Below are 21,550 nucleotides of genomic sequence, written 5' to 3'. Positions count from 1 at the left end.
GAGGACAAAAACACAGCCTCTTGTTACATGCATTACCTATAACAGAGAAACTGCAAGTATCTCTGAGATTACATGGAGAATGTAAATGAACGCGGGGATACTGAACTGAAATGAGCTTAAAAGCCATTATTTCTAATTTAAGAAGTGTAAAATGACGATGGCAATGTCTTCAGGATCTCTTTTCAATTTTAGTAAACAAAAAATCTTTATAAACTCATAGTTTACTCCTCATCTACATAATCCTGTTTTCCTTTTTAAAACTGAAAATGCCTCATCTACGGATTCTCCTAACAAGAATGTTTAAGTCTCTCCTAATGTGAGATCAATTTACTCTCCTCATCTTAGATTTCTTCCTTAAGTGATAAAGGCAATATTTAGAAGAGAGTTTAGATGTGGGAGATAAGACCAATTTAGGAATAAGGAAATAAACATGAGAGGATGTGAGGAGGAAAAACCTGAAGTTTGTCAGTATTTCTCAATTATTATTACAGAACAAACATTCAAATTTTATTTTCCCACTTCTTAGATAAGGGGTCAATAACTTTGAATTCTTTAGCACAGATGACTGGCTCTCTGGAAATTATTGTTGAGGCACCTGGAAGTTTTAATTATGAATTTAAAATATATCAGCTGCAGAATGAAATTACTGGGCAAGGCATTTTGTTTTGAGAGACTTAAGGATAGGGTACGAACAAACAAAATCTTAAGGGATTTATCATGTAAAACCATCATACTGTTTACATTATACCTGAAGAAACACTCTTGGCCTTAACATTCAAGGACAGTATCTTTCTTCTTGTTCTCACTCTTTGCTGGCACTCTGACTTGAATTAAACTCCTGATTCCCATTTCTCTTATTTCAAGGTAAGATTTAGAAAACTAAGTAATCATGCAGAGAAGGTTCACACTGGCTGTGAGGATTACTAATACAGGTAGTACAATTATCCCATTGGACACAAACATTAAAATATCAGGGCTCACAGCCCTCCCCTCACCTCTGGTTGAGGAAAACTGTCTGGGTTTTTACCTTCTTAGCTTCTTTATTTCTGCAGAGAAGGGACCAAAACAAGACATATGGATAGATTCTCTTGAGAAAAGAAACCAGAAAAGAATTCTCTCCTGGCAAAGAAGTGGGAGCCCAGATGGCAAAAGCAGGAGAGAAAAGATGACAGAGAAACCTTTTTGGGTAGACTCTAGAGGCTCCTAGGAGTTCTGGATGCTAGAAAATAGGCAGGAATTTTAATTAGAGTCCCATGTTTACAAGTTTAGATCCCAACATTTGAGAGCCATGCAGGTAAACAGTGGCATCTTTTTTAGGTAATGCTTTTCCAAATGAGATACCAGCTAAATCCCTGAGCTCTGACAGTCATTCATTAAAATAATTAATCATACAAGTACCAGATTTCCCAATATTAGTTAACCTGATATAGCTGAAGTATCTGATTTAAACATTAACTACAAAAATCTAATTTACAAGATCCAAACCATTAATTTGAGAACTAAATAATTTTTTGGTTTAAATTCACCACCTTCCTTGGGTAGGTAGCTAAATCTAAGTTACCGTCATTTGGATACTGAGCTAAATGAGCAGAGCAGCCTAATATGGAGCATATATTGACTGACTGTAATAAAGAGCACCCGACGAAGGGCAAAATACTGACCTCTTGTGGTTTGCAGTGAAACTGCTATAGATTTACATTAGTCATTAGGAAGACTATTACAGCCCTCTGGGATAAGATAGAAAACTTTTTAAAATGAAGAGACAATGATATTATCCCCAAGACACTTTGGGTATAAACACTTCCTAAAAGAAAGATGGATTCAATTGCTTTTATTTTTTATACTCTTCTTGACTGTAGAAATTGTTAAGCAGTAAAATTAAACCTTAGATGATCTACCAAACTCTTTTGTATCTTTCCAGGAACTCTCAAATTTAGACCCAGCTCAGGCAGTAACTCACCATCACATCTGGATAAGTCACTTCACTGACAGCCCTTCTGCTCAGACAGCATTGAGACTCTCATGAATATACACCACCTACATGCTATGACTCTTCATGTTCCTTGACCATCCAGGTCGTATACCACTCTTACAGAACTTTTTATTTAAGTCCAGATGAAGGCTTGAGTTAACTAGAGCTGATTTGAAACTTTTTTTTTTTTTTTTTTAGCAGGGGGTGGGGTAGGCAGGAAAACCCATTCAGTCACATGGGGTCTGCCTTCCCAATTATACTCCGAGTGCTCTGGAGGTAAAGGCTTGCTTAAGCTTCTTTTGCAAGTCCTTCAAAGACACCACACAGTATTCTCGTATTTTAAAATGCTGACAGTATGATAACAAATGTTTAGTGAACAATCTCAGTCAACTCAGATATTTCAAGCAAGAACTCTGCTTTGGCTTTTCTATTTTGCTGGTCTTTCCCAGCTAGCTTGTATATGCTAATCTTAATATTTAAGTTTAAATGTTTGTTATTAATAGTGATGGATTTTAACACCAAATGGAATCTCTTGTTGGTACCTGTCTTCTACAAGAATTAAAAAATAAATAAAATTTTAAAAATATAAATAAAAAATACAAAACCAAAACATACTCACAGTAGAGTTTCAGGAATTATATCATAGCACCGACTGAGTGACAGGTGTTGGAGGTAGCTGAGCTGGAGAAATTCTGGAAAGCAGTCATGCTTTAGCATGACACTGTCACTGTAACAGAGCAGAAGAGAGGACATTCAAAACCACCCTGGATGGAGAACGCTACTGCTTAGTTCCTTCCATTCAACATTAGGATCCTCTCCCCCAATCAATGAGCAGTCCAGAGTTTTCAACTTTTGATTTAAAATAAAAAACAAAAACATACCTTAAGTCCAGATGGACAAGGTTGGGGCATCTTCTAACTAAGGTAGAGACATCTAGGAAAAATGAAGAAATATGATGGTCACTGCTAAATGAGGAACAAGATAAGGATATTAGTTATCAATACTACCGCATTTAATGATTGTGCTGAAGGTTCGAGACAATGTAATTTAACGATGCACTATTATTAGAAAAAACTAAAATGATCACCTTGGTATATAAAAGTTTCTACTGAGAAAACCTAAGAGTCCATCTGAAAGACTACTGGCAATGTTAAGAAGGCTGTGTGAAATGACTGGCTAACAACAACCCACAGCTTAATTATGTATCAGCAACTGGTGGGATAAAAACAAGGAAGAAAACAAAACAACAGTACACACAGACAAATACATAGGTGGCACTTCAAATCAGTGAGGAAATCATGTCTTAAAAAACAATGTTGGGCTGGGCTTATGGCTCAGTGGTAGAAGCACTTACCTTACCTGTGTGAGGTACTGGGTTCAATCCTCAACACCACAAAATAAATAAATAAATAAAATGATATATCCCAACAAATTCCACATATAATATAGGCAATTATTTGTTGAATCTTGGGATATATAAAGACATATAGGAAACACTTATAATATACTACATATATTTTTAAAAATTCTACCATGCAAGGGCTGGGGATATGGTGCTCAGTGGTAGAGTGCTTTCATGGCTAAGATCCTGGATTTGATCTCCATACTGAAGGGGAAAATCTACCACGTTGGAATAAAAAAAATTACGGAAATTTCAGAAAACTGGGAATAAATGTTTTCAACACAAGTTAAACAGAGTTAGTAGTCTTACTATACACATAAGAGAAATATATATATGTGCATATACACACACACATATACATATATGAAAAAAATTCCAAAACATGAACTGATAGCTGTCAAAAAGAAAATAAAGTAACAAATACTAAATAAAAAATACCATTTTTCAGCCATCAAGTGAAAAAAATTATATTCTAAGCACCCAGACCTGATGAAATAATTGATGAAACAGTCCACCAGAAATGGATATTTAATTTTATAAGCAGCCTTTCCAGAGGCTGAAAGTGATTTCTTTTTCTCTTTCTTTTCTTTCTTTCTTTCTTTTTTTTTTTTTTTTTGGATGCTGCACTGATATTTTAAAGTGTATTCAAAGCAATATACATCATTTTACCTTTTGGTCTAGTTGTTTCACTTAGAAAAATGCAGATATGCAAGAACATACTGACTGTAGTAATAGTTACAAATAGCCCTCCTTCAGGTAGTTTAGTTTGTTAACCTTTGCTATTTAATGAAATATAATACTAATCATTATTATTAAAAATATTTTTTTCAGTGACATGAAAAAACATTAGGAGATACACTGAAAACAAAACTTCTACAATACAGTGTAAACTGTATTTAGTCGTGCGTGCACACACAAACCCACTTACATATACAGACTCACAGAAAGAAAGACAGGAAAGAAAAAACCCTAGAAAGAAATATTCCAAAATGTAAGGGGGTTGGGATTGTACAGATAACGTTTCAGAATTTAGAAAAAGTCACACGAGCTCAACAATATGAATCAATAAATGTGATTTATGCAAAACAACAAAACTTCTCTATCATTGAGGATTTTTTTTTTCTTCTCACAGCTATATTTTTGGCCACATCATCTTCTCTAATGTCTAGACTTTCATTTCCAACCACCTTCTCAACTTATCCATTTCAGGTATATGATGGCATCCAACTTACATCTAAAAGCAAATACTCAGTATGTCCCCTAAATCTGTTCCTTCCCTAAAGTTCTTCTCATCTCAGAAAGTGATAAATTCATGGATCCAGTTGCTTAGGCCCAAACTCCAGGAACCACATTTGACTGTTTTTCTCTCTGCCCACATCCAATCTGTCTCCAAATCTTGCTATGCTGGATTTCAAAATGTACCCCAAATCTGATCATTTCTTAGTACCATGAATGTTATCACCCTAGTCTCCTAACTGTCCTCCCTGCTTCACACTTTCCCCCCCTGGCACTACAGTAAGCCCTTTTTAAAAAAGGCAAGTCAGAGTTAGGCTGGTTGGTGGTGCATGCCTGTAATCCCAGTGACTCAGAAGGCTGAAGCAAGAGGACCTCAAGCTTGAGGCCAGCCTCAGCAGTTTAGTGAGACCTCATCTCAAAACAGGGCTGGGATAAAGCTCCCCTGAGTTCATACCCTACTAACACACACACACACACACACACACACACACACACACACACACACGGTAGGCAATTCAGTTCATAACACTGTTTGACTCAGAATATTCCAATGGCTCAGAAAAAAACCCAAAACTTTTTCTTTGGCTTAGAGAGCCCTTGGCTGCCTGTTTTCCCTTGTTCCTTCTCACATACTGGTTGCCATATCAAGCTTTTGCATCTGCTGGTCCTTTGTTCCAGAATGTTATCTCACAAATCCACATGGATTTCTCCTTCACTCAACCAGGGCTCTGCACAAGCATCACCTCCTCAGAGAGGGCCTCTGTTTCACCAGTCCACCTAAGAGTAGTCTTCTCCATCCACATTCCACCTGCTCAATTGCTTTATCTTTCACAACATTTGGGAGTTTTGTTCACTGTCTGCCTCCCACATAGAATGAAAGCTGAATCAGTGTGACTGTCTTCATTTTGTTCAGGGCCACATCATTATGTAACTCTGGAACAGAGCTACATGTAACCTGGTGCTCCATCAACATTTATTCAATGAATGACCGCAAAATGAAGAAAGTGCATAATACAATTTTGGGTGACCAACTGTCTAGTTGGCCAACTAGCCATCAGTAAAATTATAAAATCCTTGATACCACCAGAGGAAAAACCAAACAGAGAAGGGATAAAATTAGTCTCCCTTTCCATCCCTAATTTAAGCCTTGTCTTCCCTGGGTGGGAAATGTTAGTAAACAGTAGTCACTGACAAGATTCCCTTTTCACTGTTCCCTTCACTTGGCCACAAACAGATCTACTAAAGCTAGAAGGGATCTTAAAAACCAGGCAATCCAACGTGTCACTTCAGAGGAGAGGTAATTTCTGCTAGGAGTCAAGGTCAAATGCAAGATGAAAAGCTAGGTCCTCCAAGATCACATTGTGCTTATCTCATTAACTGCCTGCCCCACAGGGAGGTAAGTGATACTGGCTGGTGATGCTGAAATAACAGCCAACAGTAACTCTCACCACGTGCCAAGAACTATTCAACGTGCCGTACGTACATCAACTCATTTATTCTTTATTATAACTCTAAGAGGTAGATCCTATTATTATATCCATTTTGCTGATGAGGAATCAGGAACAGAAAATAAGGCTCATGGCTCTCCAGTAAATGGCAGAATGGGTATTTGGAACCAGGCACCCAGGCACCAGTTTGTGAGCTAAAACCAAATCCATATTATCTTATATATAACACAATATTGTGTCCTACACTAATGGCATTAATTAAAATTTTTATTTCCATTGTGTATTTAAGAAAACTATCACTTTTAATTTATACTCTCTTTGTCCTTGAGCTGAATGTATCTAGTAAGCTGGATTTTATTATCTACAATTCTTAATTAACACTTGGTAAACAACTTATCTTTACCTTTTCTGGAAGAACAAAAAGAAGAGTTTAATCTATACTCAGGCAAAATTAAGAGCAGTTGCTTTATGGCAGTTTTTCAAGCCTACAACAAGTTCAATGTCAGAAGATGTCAGAATCTCCCACTACCTCATTAATGTATGGTGAGACTCTGGTGCAGGAAAGGACTGTACCTATAGCACTGCCAACCCTTCTCCTGAGCATGAGCAGGGAAGAACCAAGTGTGGTGGTATTCATGGGGGAGGATGCACACTGGTGGTATTTTAAACTCCTTGGAAGGTGGTCTGGAAAGAACTAGCCAAAGCTTAAGAGCCCATTCTTGGAAATGTGCCTGAAGATTTGTCTCTGTCCATCCCAAAGTTATTTCTAGAAGTGAGAAACTCAAAATATTCTAAATGTCCATTAGAATATCAGCTGCATAAATTATTATTGTTTAATATAAATTATTCCATATTCAGTTGATGGTGTATCACACAGCTGTTGCTGATGTACAGTCACTGAAAAAGGAGCTATTTGGAAAGAAAAAAGGCACAATTCCATATACTAAATTCCTACACTCAAATGAGCTAGTTACCAACATCAAAACATGGTGGATGTGTGTCATTGGATTAACTAGGTTTTATGCAGCCCAGACTGAGACTGCAATGTGAAGCTATTGAGAAAAAAAAAAAAAAAAAAAAAACCCTTTCCATTTGTAACCTTGTCCTCTAATTCGCTAGCTATTTACCTTTACCTAACCCTTCCTGATCAGCAGTTCCTCCCCTGGAAAAGGAAATAACACAGGCACTGGGCTAACTTTGAGATAACTTAGGAGCTGTTTAATATATCATATTTATTTGTACTATTAAAGCCTCAGTTGCCAAGGCCCGGAAGTTCAAACCTGATTTCTGAAGATTCTTTCGGTAGCCACTAAGATTCAGCTGGGTGATGGTCTCTGACACATGTGCGACAGCCACCTGCACATGCTTTTCAGTGAATTCATAGCACCAGGAGAGGTTCAGCTCATCCAGTCTGCACAAAAGAAAGGTAATAAGGATAACGTGAACATATCACACAGGAATGAATTTGCCTCAAGCTGTAAATAAAGAAAATATAAAACCAGAGATTCCATACAGTTTTACGCACAGAACACCCACTGTTCTAAGCATCTACCTTTGCTCATCTTTGCCTTCTCCCCTTTGACATTTCCCTACCCCGTTTGCTCCTGAAAGTTGCTCAGGGGATCCAAGCAAAGATCCTAGTGTTTCCCTCTTCTGGAAATAAAGGGGAGCCCCCTCCTCTCCTGCAGATTCAATCCTCATTCCAGGACTGTAAGTGGAAATGCCAGCCTATATGTTTTCATTCTCAAACCATCTAGATGGTGGGCGAACAACCAGACAGACTGAGCAATCACTCAAAATATTTTACAAAACTGGTAGATGGTAGTAAGGATTGTAAAATGCCACTTTGTCTAATGTGCTTCTGTTAATTGAATCAATGAGGTTTTCAAAGACAATTTTCCACTAAGTCACACCTTCCACTTCCCAAAATCACTAGAGTAGCACTATACATCTATATCTTATCTCATTGATGACATTCTTATCCAAAGGCAATTGACTTTTAGCAGATCACTAATAAGACACAGGTACAAATGCTATATACCAGACACAATGGAATAGTTAAAAAAAAAATAACATGCTACACACACACACACACACACACACACACACACACACAGTACTGTGTATTCTATAAACCATGTATCCCCTCACTTAGAAATATCTATAACTCTGTACCTTTTATCACTGACATTATAAAAGATGTTAATGGAATCACTCATATCTATTATGGTTTATACTTAAAATGTACCATTTTTGATCAAACCTGCAAGTTAGGTCTATAGATATTATAGGGGAAAAACTTGACTGCATAGTCAAGTGTAAACAGATTTCTTTCACCTACACTGTGATAAATACGCCACATTCACCCTGCTTTCATAGTAACAAATAAACAGAAAAAAAGAAATCACTATACAAGTATCTCTCCCATACAAATGGAATTGATTTGATTCTAGAATTGATTCTAGAATTTAGCAGGAAAGTTTTGCAAAGCAAAGGATACTGTGCTTTGTCAAGAATGAGGAGAGTTAAGAATAACTCAGAAAGTTCATCCAGCTCTGTTCAGATGTGAGGGGTAACTGCACCTGATTCAAGAGCTCTATAATCAAGGCTCAAATCTTTCCTACCTGGAACAGCTGCTTAGCAGAGTCTTCAGGGCAGACTCAGAAAATCCAGAACACCCACAAAGGTTGAGTCGTACTAAATTTGAGTTCTGCGCAAGATTACTAGAAAAAGAGAAAAATGCCAAAGGAATACCGATGAGGCACTCTTGTTCAATCAATAGGAACTTGGAGGAAAGCATGTTAGTGTCCTAAGTGCACAGGCCTTTGAATGAGATTGAGTTTAAAATTCACATTTCACTATCTCTGGGACACTCAGCAGGGTTCATTGCCTCATTTTATTCACCTGGGAAATGGCCATAGCAGCATCTTCTTTGTGGGGATATTAGGAAGATTAAATGATACAATGAAATAAAGGACTTGGCACAGTATCTGATACAGAGTAAATGCACCAGAAACACTGATCAATGTACTTTTCAAATTAAAAAAAAAAAAAAAAGAAAGAAAGCAATGGGATGAACATTAATTCCATTTGTAGGCAAATTTCCACATGTAAAAAGTCACAAGGTTCTTGCAATATTACATCACTTAAATTTGCCCTCTCCTCTACTATATTCCTAAATACCTTGTTGAGGGCAACTTAGTGATTAAGAGCCATTATTCTGAAATCATGTCTTAATGACAGGTTCAAATCTTGATTCATCACCCACTAACAGTGTGACCTCGGACAATTATTCAGCCTCTGTGTGCCTCAGTTTCCACAGCCATAAGAAGGAAACAATAAGAACATATTTCGTGGGGTCCTCTCAGAATGGAATGAGCACACACTTAAAGAGCTCACTTAGTACATGGCACCAGCAGCTTTACCTCAGCTGCATCCTTTGTCCAACACTTGGAGTTCTATGTGAATGTCTTCAATACCCGACTCACAAGTCACTTTCTCTGAGAAGGCTGTCTTCCCCAAATTTAACTGGCCTCTCTCAATGCCTCATAGTCACCAATCCATTTAACAAACATGTTGCACTGTAATTATCCATCTCACCCATGAATGAGGCATGGATCGTGCATGAAGTTCTGGAAAGTTCTACAGAAGTTGGAGCACTGCACGAGATATTTTGTGTGTCCATCTGGACACGGATAGAAGGGGCCCCTAGTTACAGACAGGGTACACGTTTAACAAATACAAGAAAATGCCTTTGTCACGTTTTGGTTGCTACTCACCTGACAATGGGATCAGAAAGCTGTAGGCCTTCCAGGCTTAGATTCTGCAACTTGGAGCACTGAGAGAGAATGCCATGGAGGGTAGATACGTTTATAACTGAGTTAGACAGATCCAAGTGCTGGACACGAAAAGGGCTGAATAAAGAGGACAAAAAGGAGTTCTCTGTGAGGTGGCTGTCACAAGTACACTCAGGTCCTATCAGGCCCTTTCTTTTCCCCAAATGAGCAATCCATCACAAATAAGACCCTAAATACACATTTCATGTATTGAATATAGTTCTGGTCATAAAACAAATTGCTACTTGTTGTTGCCCACTCTTTTTTTTTTTTTGTAAATGCAAAAGGATCTTTGCCAAGTGCAGACACTGCTGCCAATACAGTCCCAGTTCCTACAATGAACCTGGTTCTGGTGAGGGTGAGTGGGTACGTGGCAGTGGTTATGCACTAGAACAGGGAAGACAGAAGAGGAGGCCAAGTTTAATTTTAGATATGCTAACATTGAGGTACTTGGAAGAAATTCAGGTTTGGAAGTCTTTAGTTAATTAGAAATAGGGAGCTTAAAAGAGAAGGCTGAGCTACAGATAAGGATGTGAGAGTCCTGAACATAAACATGTCTGAGAACAGCACGTAGACGAAGAAGAAAAGCAGCCAGGAATGAATTCTGGAGAGAACAAAAGGAATCACACATGTAAAGAAGACTAAGAAAAGGCATGAGTCGGGGAGAAAGAAGCCGGGACATGATTCAATGATGGAAAGAAGGGAAAAGTCCTAGAGTGGGGAGACACGTTTCACCCTTAGCTCGGCTGTGGTCGGCTTCTTTTTCTCTTCAGTGTCTAGTTATTCTACTCAAGTGTGAGACAACACCAACCCTTAATGCTGCATAATTAGCAGTGCCAGAGAAATATTTTTTCAAAATAGTCTACCAAACAAACAACAAAAAAAAAAAGAAACCAAAAAACAAAGAGGGATTTTCCCCCCTCAGATTGTAAATCTGCCCAAGTTTGTCCACAATAGGACCGAAAGCACAAGCTACAAATCAGAAAAGACTACTTGTAGGTTTTTGTTTGTCAGAAATGGGCAGTGGGGAAAGAGCGAGGCTGTTTGTCGCCTGCCTCGAGTCTTCACGATCTCTACCTGCTGAGGACCCAACAAGAAAAGCTCAATGAACACCTTTTGTGTGTGGGTATGTGTGTGGGGGTGATACTGGGGAGCAAACTGTGGGCTTCATAAATCTCGGCCAGTACTCTACCACTGAGCTACATCCCCAGCCCCTCAATGAACACCTTTAACCCCAGGAAGAGCACAGTAGAAACCCTGAGTTAAAATCGGAGTGACATCACTGAAACCTGTGCCCTATTTCAACCCGGAGGCCACAGGGCACGGCGTGTACCTAATGTCCCACACTGCAAAGAGGATCTGTCATAGGCTGTAAGGCTGGATAAAGAAACAAAGGAGTTCTGCTCTGTTTTCACCTCAAGATTTAGAAAAAGAGCCTTTTTTAGGGAGTTTACTTTTTTACCTGCAATGTTCAGCCAAGGGTTGGTCCACAAATGATCGGGGGCAGCGGAAGGCCACCACGCCTCGAGACAGCAGACGAACAATCACATCTGGGTGCAGATTTTTACCTGTGAGGTCCAGGGTTTGCCAGAGAGATTCATCAAACCTAGAAAAGAGGAGGTGCTTGACTTGGTAAGTAATCACAGGTAATGCTGGAGGCGCTCAAAGATATTACCAACCAGTGAGACACAGCTGCTAAATCCCCTTGAAGGGAATTTTACTTCAAAGATGACTATGCAAATAGCTAAGATATTTTAAAGACACTACTAAATATTTCTTGATCATAATATGAATAAACTTACACATTTTACTTTTTATATATTTCTAATTTAAGTGATTCAATGCTAAAATTAGCACTTTCAATGATCTAGAAGCAGAGAATAAGATTCTAGTTTTCAGGGGCTGGGGTTGTGGCTCAGCGGTACAGCGCTTGCCTTGCATGTGTGAGGCACAAGGTTCAATCCTCAGCACCACATATAAATAAATAAAGGTATTGTGTCCATCTACAACAATAACAAAAAAAAAATTTTTAAAGCTGAATATTATTAAAAAAAATCTAGTTTTCAATTCAATATGACAACTTTACAACTGATTATTCAAGATGGATGTGGTGGCGTATGACTGTAATCCCATGGGCTTGGGAGGCTTGAGGCAGGAGGATCTCAAGTTCAAAACCAGCCTCAGCAAAAGTGAAATGCTAAGCAACTCAGACCCTGTCTCTAAATAAATACAAAATAGGGCTGGTGATGTGGCTCAGGGGTCAAGTGCCCCTGAGTTCAATCCCCAGTCCTGCCCCCACCCCCAAAACTGATTATTCAAATCACTTGATTATTTACTAGATGAGGAGTTTCAAAATTTCTTAAATGATACCTCTTGCCATTGTTGTTAAGCATGAACAGACCAGGCTTGGTGGGGCATACCTACTATCCCAGTACTCAGGAGGCTGAGAAAGGAGGATTGCAAATTCAGGGTCACCTTTTGTAAGTGAGGGAGACCCTCTCTTAAAATAAAAAATAAAAAGGCCTAGGGACATAGCTTATGGCTCAGTGGTAGAGTGCCTTGGATTCAATCTCTAGTACTGAAAAACAACAACAACAACAAAAAAAATCTATGAAGAGATCACCACAATTTCCAAAAGTAACATGCAAATAGAACTTAAGAATCAAAGTTATTCTATTTTATCACTATTTTATTATGAGATACAGCTATCACAGATATTGTCTAGGAAAAAGCAGTCGTAGTGCAGCTCTGCTTTATAGTATCTTACACTGAAATCAATCACATGCACCCATATGTATATGTATGTACATGTGTGTATGTGTACTACTGTGAAAGAAAAAAGGGAAAATATTAGGTTACAGTGTTTCTAAAATAAAAGGGAGGTTTCAAAAATGTATCCACAGATGAATTCAAGCAAATGAAATAAAATGTGAAATACAAGCACATGAGGGGATATTCTCAATTCTTAGGTGCAGTAGAATTTTCTTTTTTTTTTTTAATAGTACTTGAAATAAGTGGCCCACCGGCCAGGGTTTTGAAACTTTTGGTATATAGAAATTATCAGTGTGTGATTTGACCCCTATTATTAGAAAAGGGCAGACTGTAGATAAGATATCCATGAGAGACTGGAATGCTCTGAATCTTTCTCTTGCCCAGACAAAAATCTACTTCCAAGAAAATGACACTGGATTACCCTCTGGTTATCTCAGATCTCATGCCTGACATTTCTATTTGCACGGAGGCAAAAACAGCTTACTAAGCATTCTGTAACAACCTGGGGAAATTTCTGGAACATTCACATTGTTCCTGAATAACATCCATCTTAAGCATAGACAGGAAGATGAATTCAAGAGCTGTCTGAACCCCAAGCTAAATATAACTAGTTAGGGTTAAAGCTGTGTAGTCAGCTGGACCTTAGATTCTTGTTTTCCCACTTACCTCTCAACCTACTGTTCCTAAAACTGAAATACTATGGATATTGTCACTTAAGACTACATAGAAGATTAAACTGATAACACAGCCCCTGGCACATAGTGCTTAATAAATGTCATTGATTTACATTTCTGACAATTGAAATGAAGAGCAATGGACTTCAAGAGTGGGAGATAGAGGTCGAAGATACAAAGCAATGGATATGTAGGCTAAGTAAGTCTCAAGATCTAAGATACTACATGAGGACTGCTAGTAATATTGTAGTGTATTTGGGATTTTTGCTAAGAAAGTATATTTTAAGTGTTTTTGCTACAAAAGAGAGAAAAGGGAACTGTGAAATGATGGATTTATTTATTTGCTCAAGCACAGAACTATTTCACTATTTGTATATCAAACCATCATGTTGCATACCTTAAATATGTACAACACAATTTTTTTTTTTTTAAAAGGCTGAGATTCTGCATGGAGTGGACAAACGCACTGTTGATGGGAAAGGAAAACCAAAGTGGGGTTTCCTAGTGGGGATAAATAAAGCCCAGCTATTGTGCCAACACTACAGGCCTGCAAATTCTTTCACCTTCTAAGCATATAGCCTGCTCCTGCCAATGCCTATGCTGTCTTGTTTCCAGACACCCTGGAAGGCCTCCTGCTGTGTCACGAAGGGAGTTCTGAATATGTGGAGAGAGAAACCAGATAGATGGTCTCCAAACACAAAAGCGGAGATGGGTAAGGGTGGAACTGGTAAAAAAAAAAAAAAAAAAAAAAAAAAAAGTTTCGATTAAAAAGCAGCCTCAGGACTGGGAATGCAGGTCAGTGGCAGGGTGCGCCTAGCGCACAGGATGCCCTGGGTTCCATCCCCAGCACTGGAAAAATAAACAACAACAAAATCCTCAGTCTTTTTCTTGCTTCAGGCCTGTTACTGTCTTCCCAGCCCACCATCTAAAAAGTGTCACCAAAAAACACCTGGGGTGGTACACAACATGCCCGGGAGGCAGGCACTGCACCAGCAGTACAGTTTATCCTCACAGCCACACTACACCGAGGGAAGCATCACTGCAAGCTTGGGGAGGCTGAGGCTTATTAGCATCAAGTACCTCACTCAAGTCGTGCAGAGTGTAAGTGGCAGAGGCGAGGCTCACACGGGGATCTGTGCTCATACCTGGCCTCTGGGGTGAGGCACACTGTCTTTATGGCTTTCCAGAACTCTCTCTGCTCTTAGCCCACTGCTTGGCCCAGATACCACACCTGGTAAACAGGTGCCAAACTGAATACCAGGCCAAGAAGTTGTCAGAAAAGGGGAAAGTTTACACCTCCAGGAAACTCCTCTCTTCCACTATGAAACGAAGACACTATTAATAAAACTAAGACAGTCTGCTCGGGCTTCTGTACCTTTCTTGGCTTTTAGTTTCACCAGACTGAAGTGAATTCATCTCTTTCCCTTCCTCCCTCATATGTGCCAAAGGGGTGCAGAATACTTACGCGAGGCAGTACCACCTCTTACAAACGCCGGAGACTTTCAGCAGATCGGGGAGGCAGAGGCAAGAGAAGATCCCCAGGAGCAGCTCATCTGGGAGGGAGTCCCACGAAACACCTGTAAGACACAAAAAAACCCCACAAAAATAAAAATAAAAAGTTTTCTTATCACCATTCTTCTTCCCTGCCAAGTGAACTGAGTCTTTCTAAGCATAGTAAGCGTTCACAATGGTTAGCTTAAAAGGGGGATTTAACACTAACTGAATTCTTCAGCCTCACCTTTGCTTTTCTGTCCAATCCAAGCACCTCACTTTCTCAGCAGTATGAGAAAGAACCAAGATTACTGGTCCTGTCCTTTTCCCCTTCGTTGCCAGTCGGCTAGCCATGGGCAGGGACATAAATGGTGGCACAGAATGAGGCCCTAGCCCATCAATGTATCATGATGTTCTGGGTCACTAAGACAAGCATCCTTGCTCCCCAGGCTGCTATTCATTCAAAATCAAATTGCTATGTAAGGCTTAACTGCTATGCTTTGAAGGCCTCTCAAGACATCCTCAAGGACAGGTGTTATCTACCACGATTGATTGATTTATTTACTTCCTCATTTCTCTATGCCGCCCCCCCTCCAGTATACAAGTTTTGCAAACAACCCCCACTCTGCTTTTTAACATTCTTTATATTTATTTCCAGAAACAAACACAAAGTCTAACCTGTCCATCCATTCATACATTTACTGAACATGTACTACATGCAAAGGTCTGTTCTAGGGATACAAAGATAAACACAGCATAGTCCTAATCTGCATTTGCCCAGAGTTTTGAGAGGGATAATAAGAAATTTCAGTGAAGTACGGTGATAACCTACAACAGGGCCCAGGGTGTTTTGCAGTACATGGGAGTGCAGCGGCGGCAGGGAAGCCTTTCTGGAGATGGTGGCAGGATACAGGTGCAGGCTCAATCAATGCCTGTCCTTCTCAGTAGGTAACAAAGTTAAAGGACTGACTGAGGCCATGAAAACTAAGGGTAGTGGGATAAAGGCAAATCACCCATGCTGACCGTGGTCCTCAACCTGGGGAGACAGATGGAGATTATACTGAGGGTCCTCAGTGTGTGACAACCTTTCTACCATAGCATTCCTCCAGAGTCAGCGCAGGCAGAGGACAGAGGTTCTTAAATCAAGTTCCTGCCTGCTCCTCAAATCCAAAAAATGTTGAAAGACACTTCTTTCAAGTTTTCCTTCCTTAGTTTTTCATTCTTTGCTTCCTCAGGTCTTCATTCTTTGCTTCCTCCTGCATATATAGGGCATATTTTCGTATTTGATCTGATAAAAAAATTATACAGTTGCTAACATGTTCAGGCTTTACTATGATCTACAAAGATGATCCAAGTGAGTAGCCTCCAGGAGTTTGAGAATTATTGTACTGAGGAAGAAGTCCAACTTTGATTGGAGTCCCAGCTAGATTGCCCTGACTACTGTGAATTTAGGTAAGTTACTTAATCTCTCTGGGCCTTGATGTTCCATCTACAGGAATGAGAATAAATAGATTTATCTTGCAAAACCATGAAGATAAAATGATGTATGAGCAAGGATAAAATGATGCAGCAGAGAGCTAGTCAATCATTCTCACCTCTATTCCTCTCTTTTCCTTATTAAATCTGCATGTTTTCCTTTTATGACAATGTCTTCTTTTCAATACGTGCTTTACTTTTTACCAACAGGCGAAAATACAAGATCTGAAGAGAGTTGACAAGAGCTGCACAGTGTGATTCACCAAAATCTCATATCTGCCTCCTAAGTTTGAGATTCCTGGAGACAGACCCTGAGAACATGACTTCCAGTCGTTTGTTTGGGAAGCAATGGAAGGAAGAAAAGAAAAAAAATGAAGGGAGACATGGAAAAGAAGAAAGCTTACTCACGGCATGTCAATAAGCAGGTTACTGTTATGGGCAGCTGGGATTCAAATCTTCTGGGGACTCTATGAGACTACCTGGAATTGCCCCATAGCTGACCTGCCCAAGGGCATGGATGCTGGTATATGAGTTCATAAGGGCTATCAGTCTCTCTGCTGTTAACTCCCTAGCATTCCTGTCCAGAGAAAGCCCTCAAGCACAGAGTCACAATGCCAGAAAGCCTCTGGCATTACAGGAATGGTGAGCTTCATGGGGGCTGTGGACAGGGCGCCAAGAGTGTCTACTGGTGATGGGTGGGAAAGGAAATTAAGAAAGCTTGCTGAGAAATGCAAGGCAGCTAAGATAAAAAATACAAAATAAAAAAAAATACAAGTTTGGTGCTTTTAATTTTATTGGAAAGATGTAAGAAATCAAGAAAAAACAGAAGAGCAATAGGAAACAGTTAATTAAAACTGCTAGGAGGAAAATGGAGCCATAACGATGAAGATAGAGCTAGCACACCCAGGCAATGAAGCCCAGCACATAAGAGAACAATCTGGAGTTAGGAGGCTTTGTGCTGCAACTTCTGTCTCCAACTGCCTGGCTCCTCCTCCTCCTCCAGACTTCAGCTCAAACAGCACTTGCTCAGAGAAGCATTCCCAGGTCACCAACAAAGCCCTACCCCCAGGCTTCCACATTCAGCACCTCACACAATGCCCGACACATAAATGGCACTTGATAAGTATTTATGAAATACAATATACCTTTTATTTCCCTTTCATCTGCTGCAGTCTGGCTGGGCACAAAATAACCTAGCGGCCACGAAGCACTTGTAGGTTCAAACAAGAACTCCTTTATTGCCCAAACTCCCTCGAACACCACCCACACGGCCCTTCCAGGAACACCACACACCAATCAGAACTCCCTCCACCGGAACCTCACCAACCAACATGAACTCTCCAGGAATCCCCGCAAGAGCTCAATGGGAACTTGGGGAAGGAACTCAGGGAGAACTCAACAGGAACTCAATGGGTGCCCAGGCAGCAGGAGCCGTCCTATTGCTGGACAGCAGGGGTCCATATACAACTGAATACACAGCCAGTTTCAATCCAGCAGCATCCAGTCACAGCAATTATACACAGCTTAACTTAATTATCATCATCTTAATGGCTCACTGGTGTCACCTCTCAACCACTCCTTCTGGTAATATGCCAGGCGCCATTCCAACTGGCTGTGGCTCTCAATGTTCATCCAAGCTATAATGTGCTAATTTTCTTAATGTGACTGGTTAATCTTCATTAACCAATAAATACATGCCCAGTGCCTATAGCCCAACACTGAATATTAGAAACTGCTTAACTGGTATTTCACAAAGGAATGATCGATACTCCAAAGAATGCTGGCTTTAATTTAAATATAAGCCTGTTAAGACCAGTTTCCTCATTTGTAAAATGATAAGGTTGGCCTGTGACTCCACTTTCAAAGACGTGACAGTGCTGGGAGCTAGTTAGGAATCACAGCTCCTGCCCAGTGGCCTCATTAGGAGATGAACTAATAAACAAATACATAACCTAACAATTAAAACTGCCACCTACTGGAAACCCTAAAAAGTCTCAGGCATTTATGGAAGAACTGTGATGCAATCTTTGGGGCAACCTGTGTATTATCATCTGTGGGGTTAAATAACTTCACCAAGGTAACATCAACTCTTAGGGGGCAGAGGCAAGAAACTTGGGTTTCCAAACTACCCTACCTCACTGTGAGGTGCAGTCACAAGAAGTGGGATGCCTGATGACCTGCCAGGTGGCAGAGGCACTGTAGGTGGAGGCATAGTACCTGCAAAGGGATAGCATATGGAGGGGATGAGGTTGAAGATAAACTGCAGAGCATGACTGTCCTCTACCAGTAGTCTTTGGAAGAGAGGGGGAGGGGCTTCAAGAGAAGATGAAGCTATGACAAAAGGGACATGATCACCCAACTAGTGCATGGCAGAGTGGGAATTCAAACCCAGGTCTGACTTTGAAACATGAACCCTTTCTATCCCCTTCATACTCTTAAGAGTTTATGTTTTCCTGTTGTGAACAGTACTTGATTATTCTAAAAGTTTAGCAAAGGTGAGAATTAAATTAGGACTTGCTATGGAAAAAGAAATCAATCAGGGCTAGCAAGAGATCAGTGGAGGGAGAGGGAGCAAAACGCGAAGATGCTGAGAGTTCCAAAGGGTTTGCCACCGAATGGAAGAAGCAACAGCTCAGGACATAGAGTCTGAGCTAAAAGCCAAGCATCCAGGGCTCCACTCAGCTGACCACAGAGCATAATTCACAGGGCCCCTGTGTTGGGGTGCAACAGCCTGGAACTGGCTGCTGTCTGAGCAGACAGGCAGAAGTTTGTCTTCAGTAGCTGCTCTAATGGCTGGCATCCAGGATGTGATATGCTTAATCTAATTTTACTTCCCATATTTAATTCTCAAAACATCAGCCATCTGTTTCCTGGATTCTTGACTACATCGCTGCCTGGTCTGTTTGCTGAGAGAGGAAGGGAAAATCTAGGTCTCTTCTCCACTCGCTTCTGCTTAACCCACTGAAGCTACATACTGATTAAAGCTGTATACAATGATAAAGATTCCAATCTTAAAAGACACGGACAACAGCAAAACATGCTTCATAGCCAGACCAGGGCAAAAACTGGCCAGGGCAGAGAGCTTGCTGATCACCCTCACCCAACACTTTCTAATTTCTCCTCAGACACAGACCCAGCTTCCCATACCTCTGTAACCCATCATCTTCCACGTCTCCTCTGGAGAGAGGGAGGGGCTTATAGGAGTTTTCTTTCCTTTTTTTGGTGGTGCTGGGGATTGAACCCAGGGCCTTATGAATGTAAAGCAAGCACTCTATCAACTGAGCTATATCCCCAGCCCTATAGGAGAGTTTTCTATGCATTTGATCTTTGCAATATGGTTAACACCTCTTACTTGAACTATTTATTCTCAGAATATCTCCTACACTCAGATTCAAACAGAAAATTCAAAGTAATCTTAACCACCTCCCAAATTTCAACTTTTAAAAAAAGTTGCTTCTCTCTTGAAGGCATCAATAATCGAATTATACTTGCAAGAGAAGCAGGCATCCTGATGCTCATGACTGCTGTGTTTTTTAAAGGGAGGGGGGTTCACTTAAAGATTGCTTTTCTGCCTTGTTTTAAGTAGCAACACCCCATGCTTCCATTCTAGGGAACTACACACAGATTTTGCCATCCTGGATAAGCTCTCCTTCCTCTTCCCACAAACAATGAAGAGAAAAATGAGATTGTGCTAGCTTTTGACATTTTTGGTGTTCTTATTTTTTGGCTAGATGGGCCAAAGAGCAAAACTGAAAAACTAAACAGGGGTCCCCAGTGCACGCCTTGGCCCACAACCCTTTATTTCTATGAAAAGCTTGCTCAATCCTGGGGGATGCAAGGAGTTACAAAGAAACAGTAGAAACTAAGATTTGGGGACTTAGGTACAAAATAGAAGCTCTGAGAGCAGGATCTTTTATTTATGTACATGTCTTTATTCCCAATTTCTATAGTGATGCTCGATAAATATTTGCCGAATGAATGGAAAACAGAAAACAAAGCAAGATGACTTGAAGGGTTCCATAAAAAGTCTCCTATGTAACTACAATTTGGGAACTGTTGACTGAGACTCATTGATAGGTAGTGAAATCAACTTAGTAAGTTTAACTAGTATTTTCTTTTATTAAAGAATGGAATAGAACAGAATAGAAAATATCTTGGTAAGGAGGTATATAGTTTCGTGAAACTCTCATTTCATGTAAACACCCAGGATTGCAATATACTTCTTCTTGGTTAAAAACAAAAAGTTAGGGATGACCATTTGCCCTGGGGTATTGAAACACAGATTCCTAGGCTCAAGGACTTCTTGATTCATAATCTTAGGAATTTTGCACTTTGAACCAGTTCCCCTGAGGATTCTGATATACTCTGAACTTTAGAGTCTCCAAACTAAGAACCTTTGGAGGGTCTGGAATTTCGAGCAGTCTAACAGCCATGGAAGAGCTGAGCCACAAATTAGTTCAACCACATTTTCATGGTCATCACCTGTTTAAAGGCCAGGAAAAGGCATTTAATAAGCATAAATAAAATGTGACTGTCATCTTTTCACTTATAACTGGCCTCATTGCTGGGCTGTTTCTCCATAACTCTTTTCATACATGGGCCCCAAGGGCTAAACAGACCTGTTCTGGCACAAGCTGGCCACATAACTTTAATCTTTGAAAATAAACAGATGAAGAGGATTTAATTGCCAGATGTGAGGCTGGAATGGGGCCTGCAAAAAGACAATGCTTAGCAAAGAACTAACAAAAACTTAAACTCTGGACCAGTCATCAGATCTCTATGTACAGCAGGTGTGGCCTTTCCTACCCTAATCCTGGCAGAGCTATTAGCCACCTGTCCTGACAACTGCAGACAAAACTCCCTGGAATGAGGATCCAGCTACACTGGAGGCCTAAGCTTCCAGAGGCCATGAGGAATCCTCTACACCAGCTGTCCCTCACTCTGTATCACTGGGCCCACTCCCCCAACCCATCCATAGCAACTGACCAATCCACATGGAAGTCCATGTATATATAAATGTGTCCTGTTGCCTCCCTGCTTCTCTCAGGTGATACCAAACATAAGTTAGTTTGTTCTCTTTCACTTCAGACATATATTTATTTAGTTGATTTTAAAAACTAGGCTCCCTGATCAGACAATTTTCAGTTCCTCTCTTTCCTTGGAACCTCCATTTTTGCTGAGGGGAAAGAGGACTGCCCACAACAACCCAATGCAGATTAAGTTACTTTTGCATAAGGGGCTCC

General features: G+C 40.1%; 1 protein-coding gene across 1 annotated transcript in view; it reads right to left on the bottom strand.

Annotated features, from left to right (window-relative positions):
* Positions 1–21,550, bottom strand: part of SKP2 (S-phase kinase associated protein 2) — a 29,036-nt gene that overhangs the window by 3,535 nt on the left and 3,951 nt on the right. The window contains exons 3-9 of the mRNA XM_081299231.1: positions 14,806–14,917; positions 11,357–11,500; positions 9,838–9,972; positions 8,683–8,781; positions 7,339–7,469; positions 2,854–2,905; positions 2,592–2,699 (exon numbers count right to left, since the gene is read on the bottom strand). Of these exons, the coding sequence (XP_081155357.1) occupies positions 2,592–2,699; positions 2,854–2,905; positions 7,339–7,469; positions 8,683–8,781; positions 9,838–9,972; positions 11,357–11,500; positions 14,806–14,917 (781 nt within the window). The remainder of the gene's footprint in view (positions 1–2,591; positions 2,700–2,853; positions 2,906–7,338; positions 7,470–8,682; positions 8,782–9,837; positions 9,973–11,356; positions 11,501–14,805; positions 14,918–21,550) is intronic.

Source organism: Spermophilus citellus (genome assembly GCF_964194105.1).
Source record: "Spermophilus citellus genome assembly, chromosome: 1".
Classification (NCBI taxonomy): domain Eukaryota; kingdom Metazoa; phylum Chordata; class Mammalia; order Rodentia; family Sciuridae; genus Spermophilus; species Spermophilus citellus.
The sequence above is the reverse complement of the archived record's forward strand: the minus strand, read 5'-3'. Positions and strand labels throughout refer to the sequence as shown.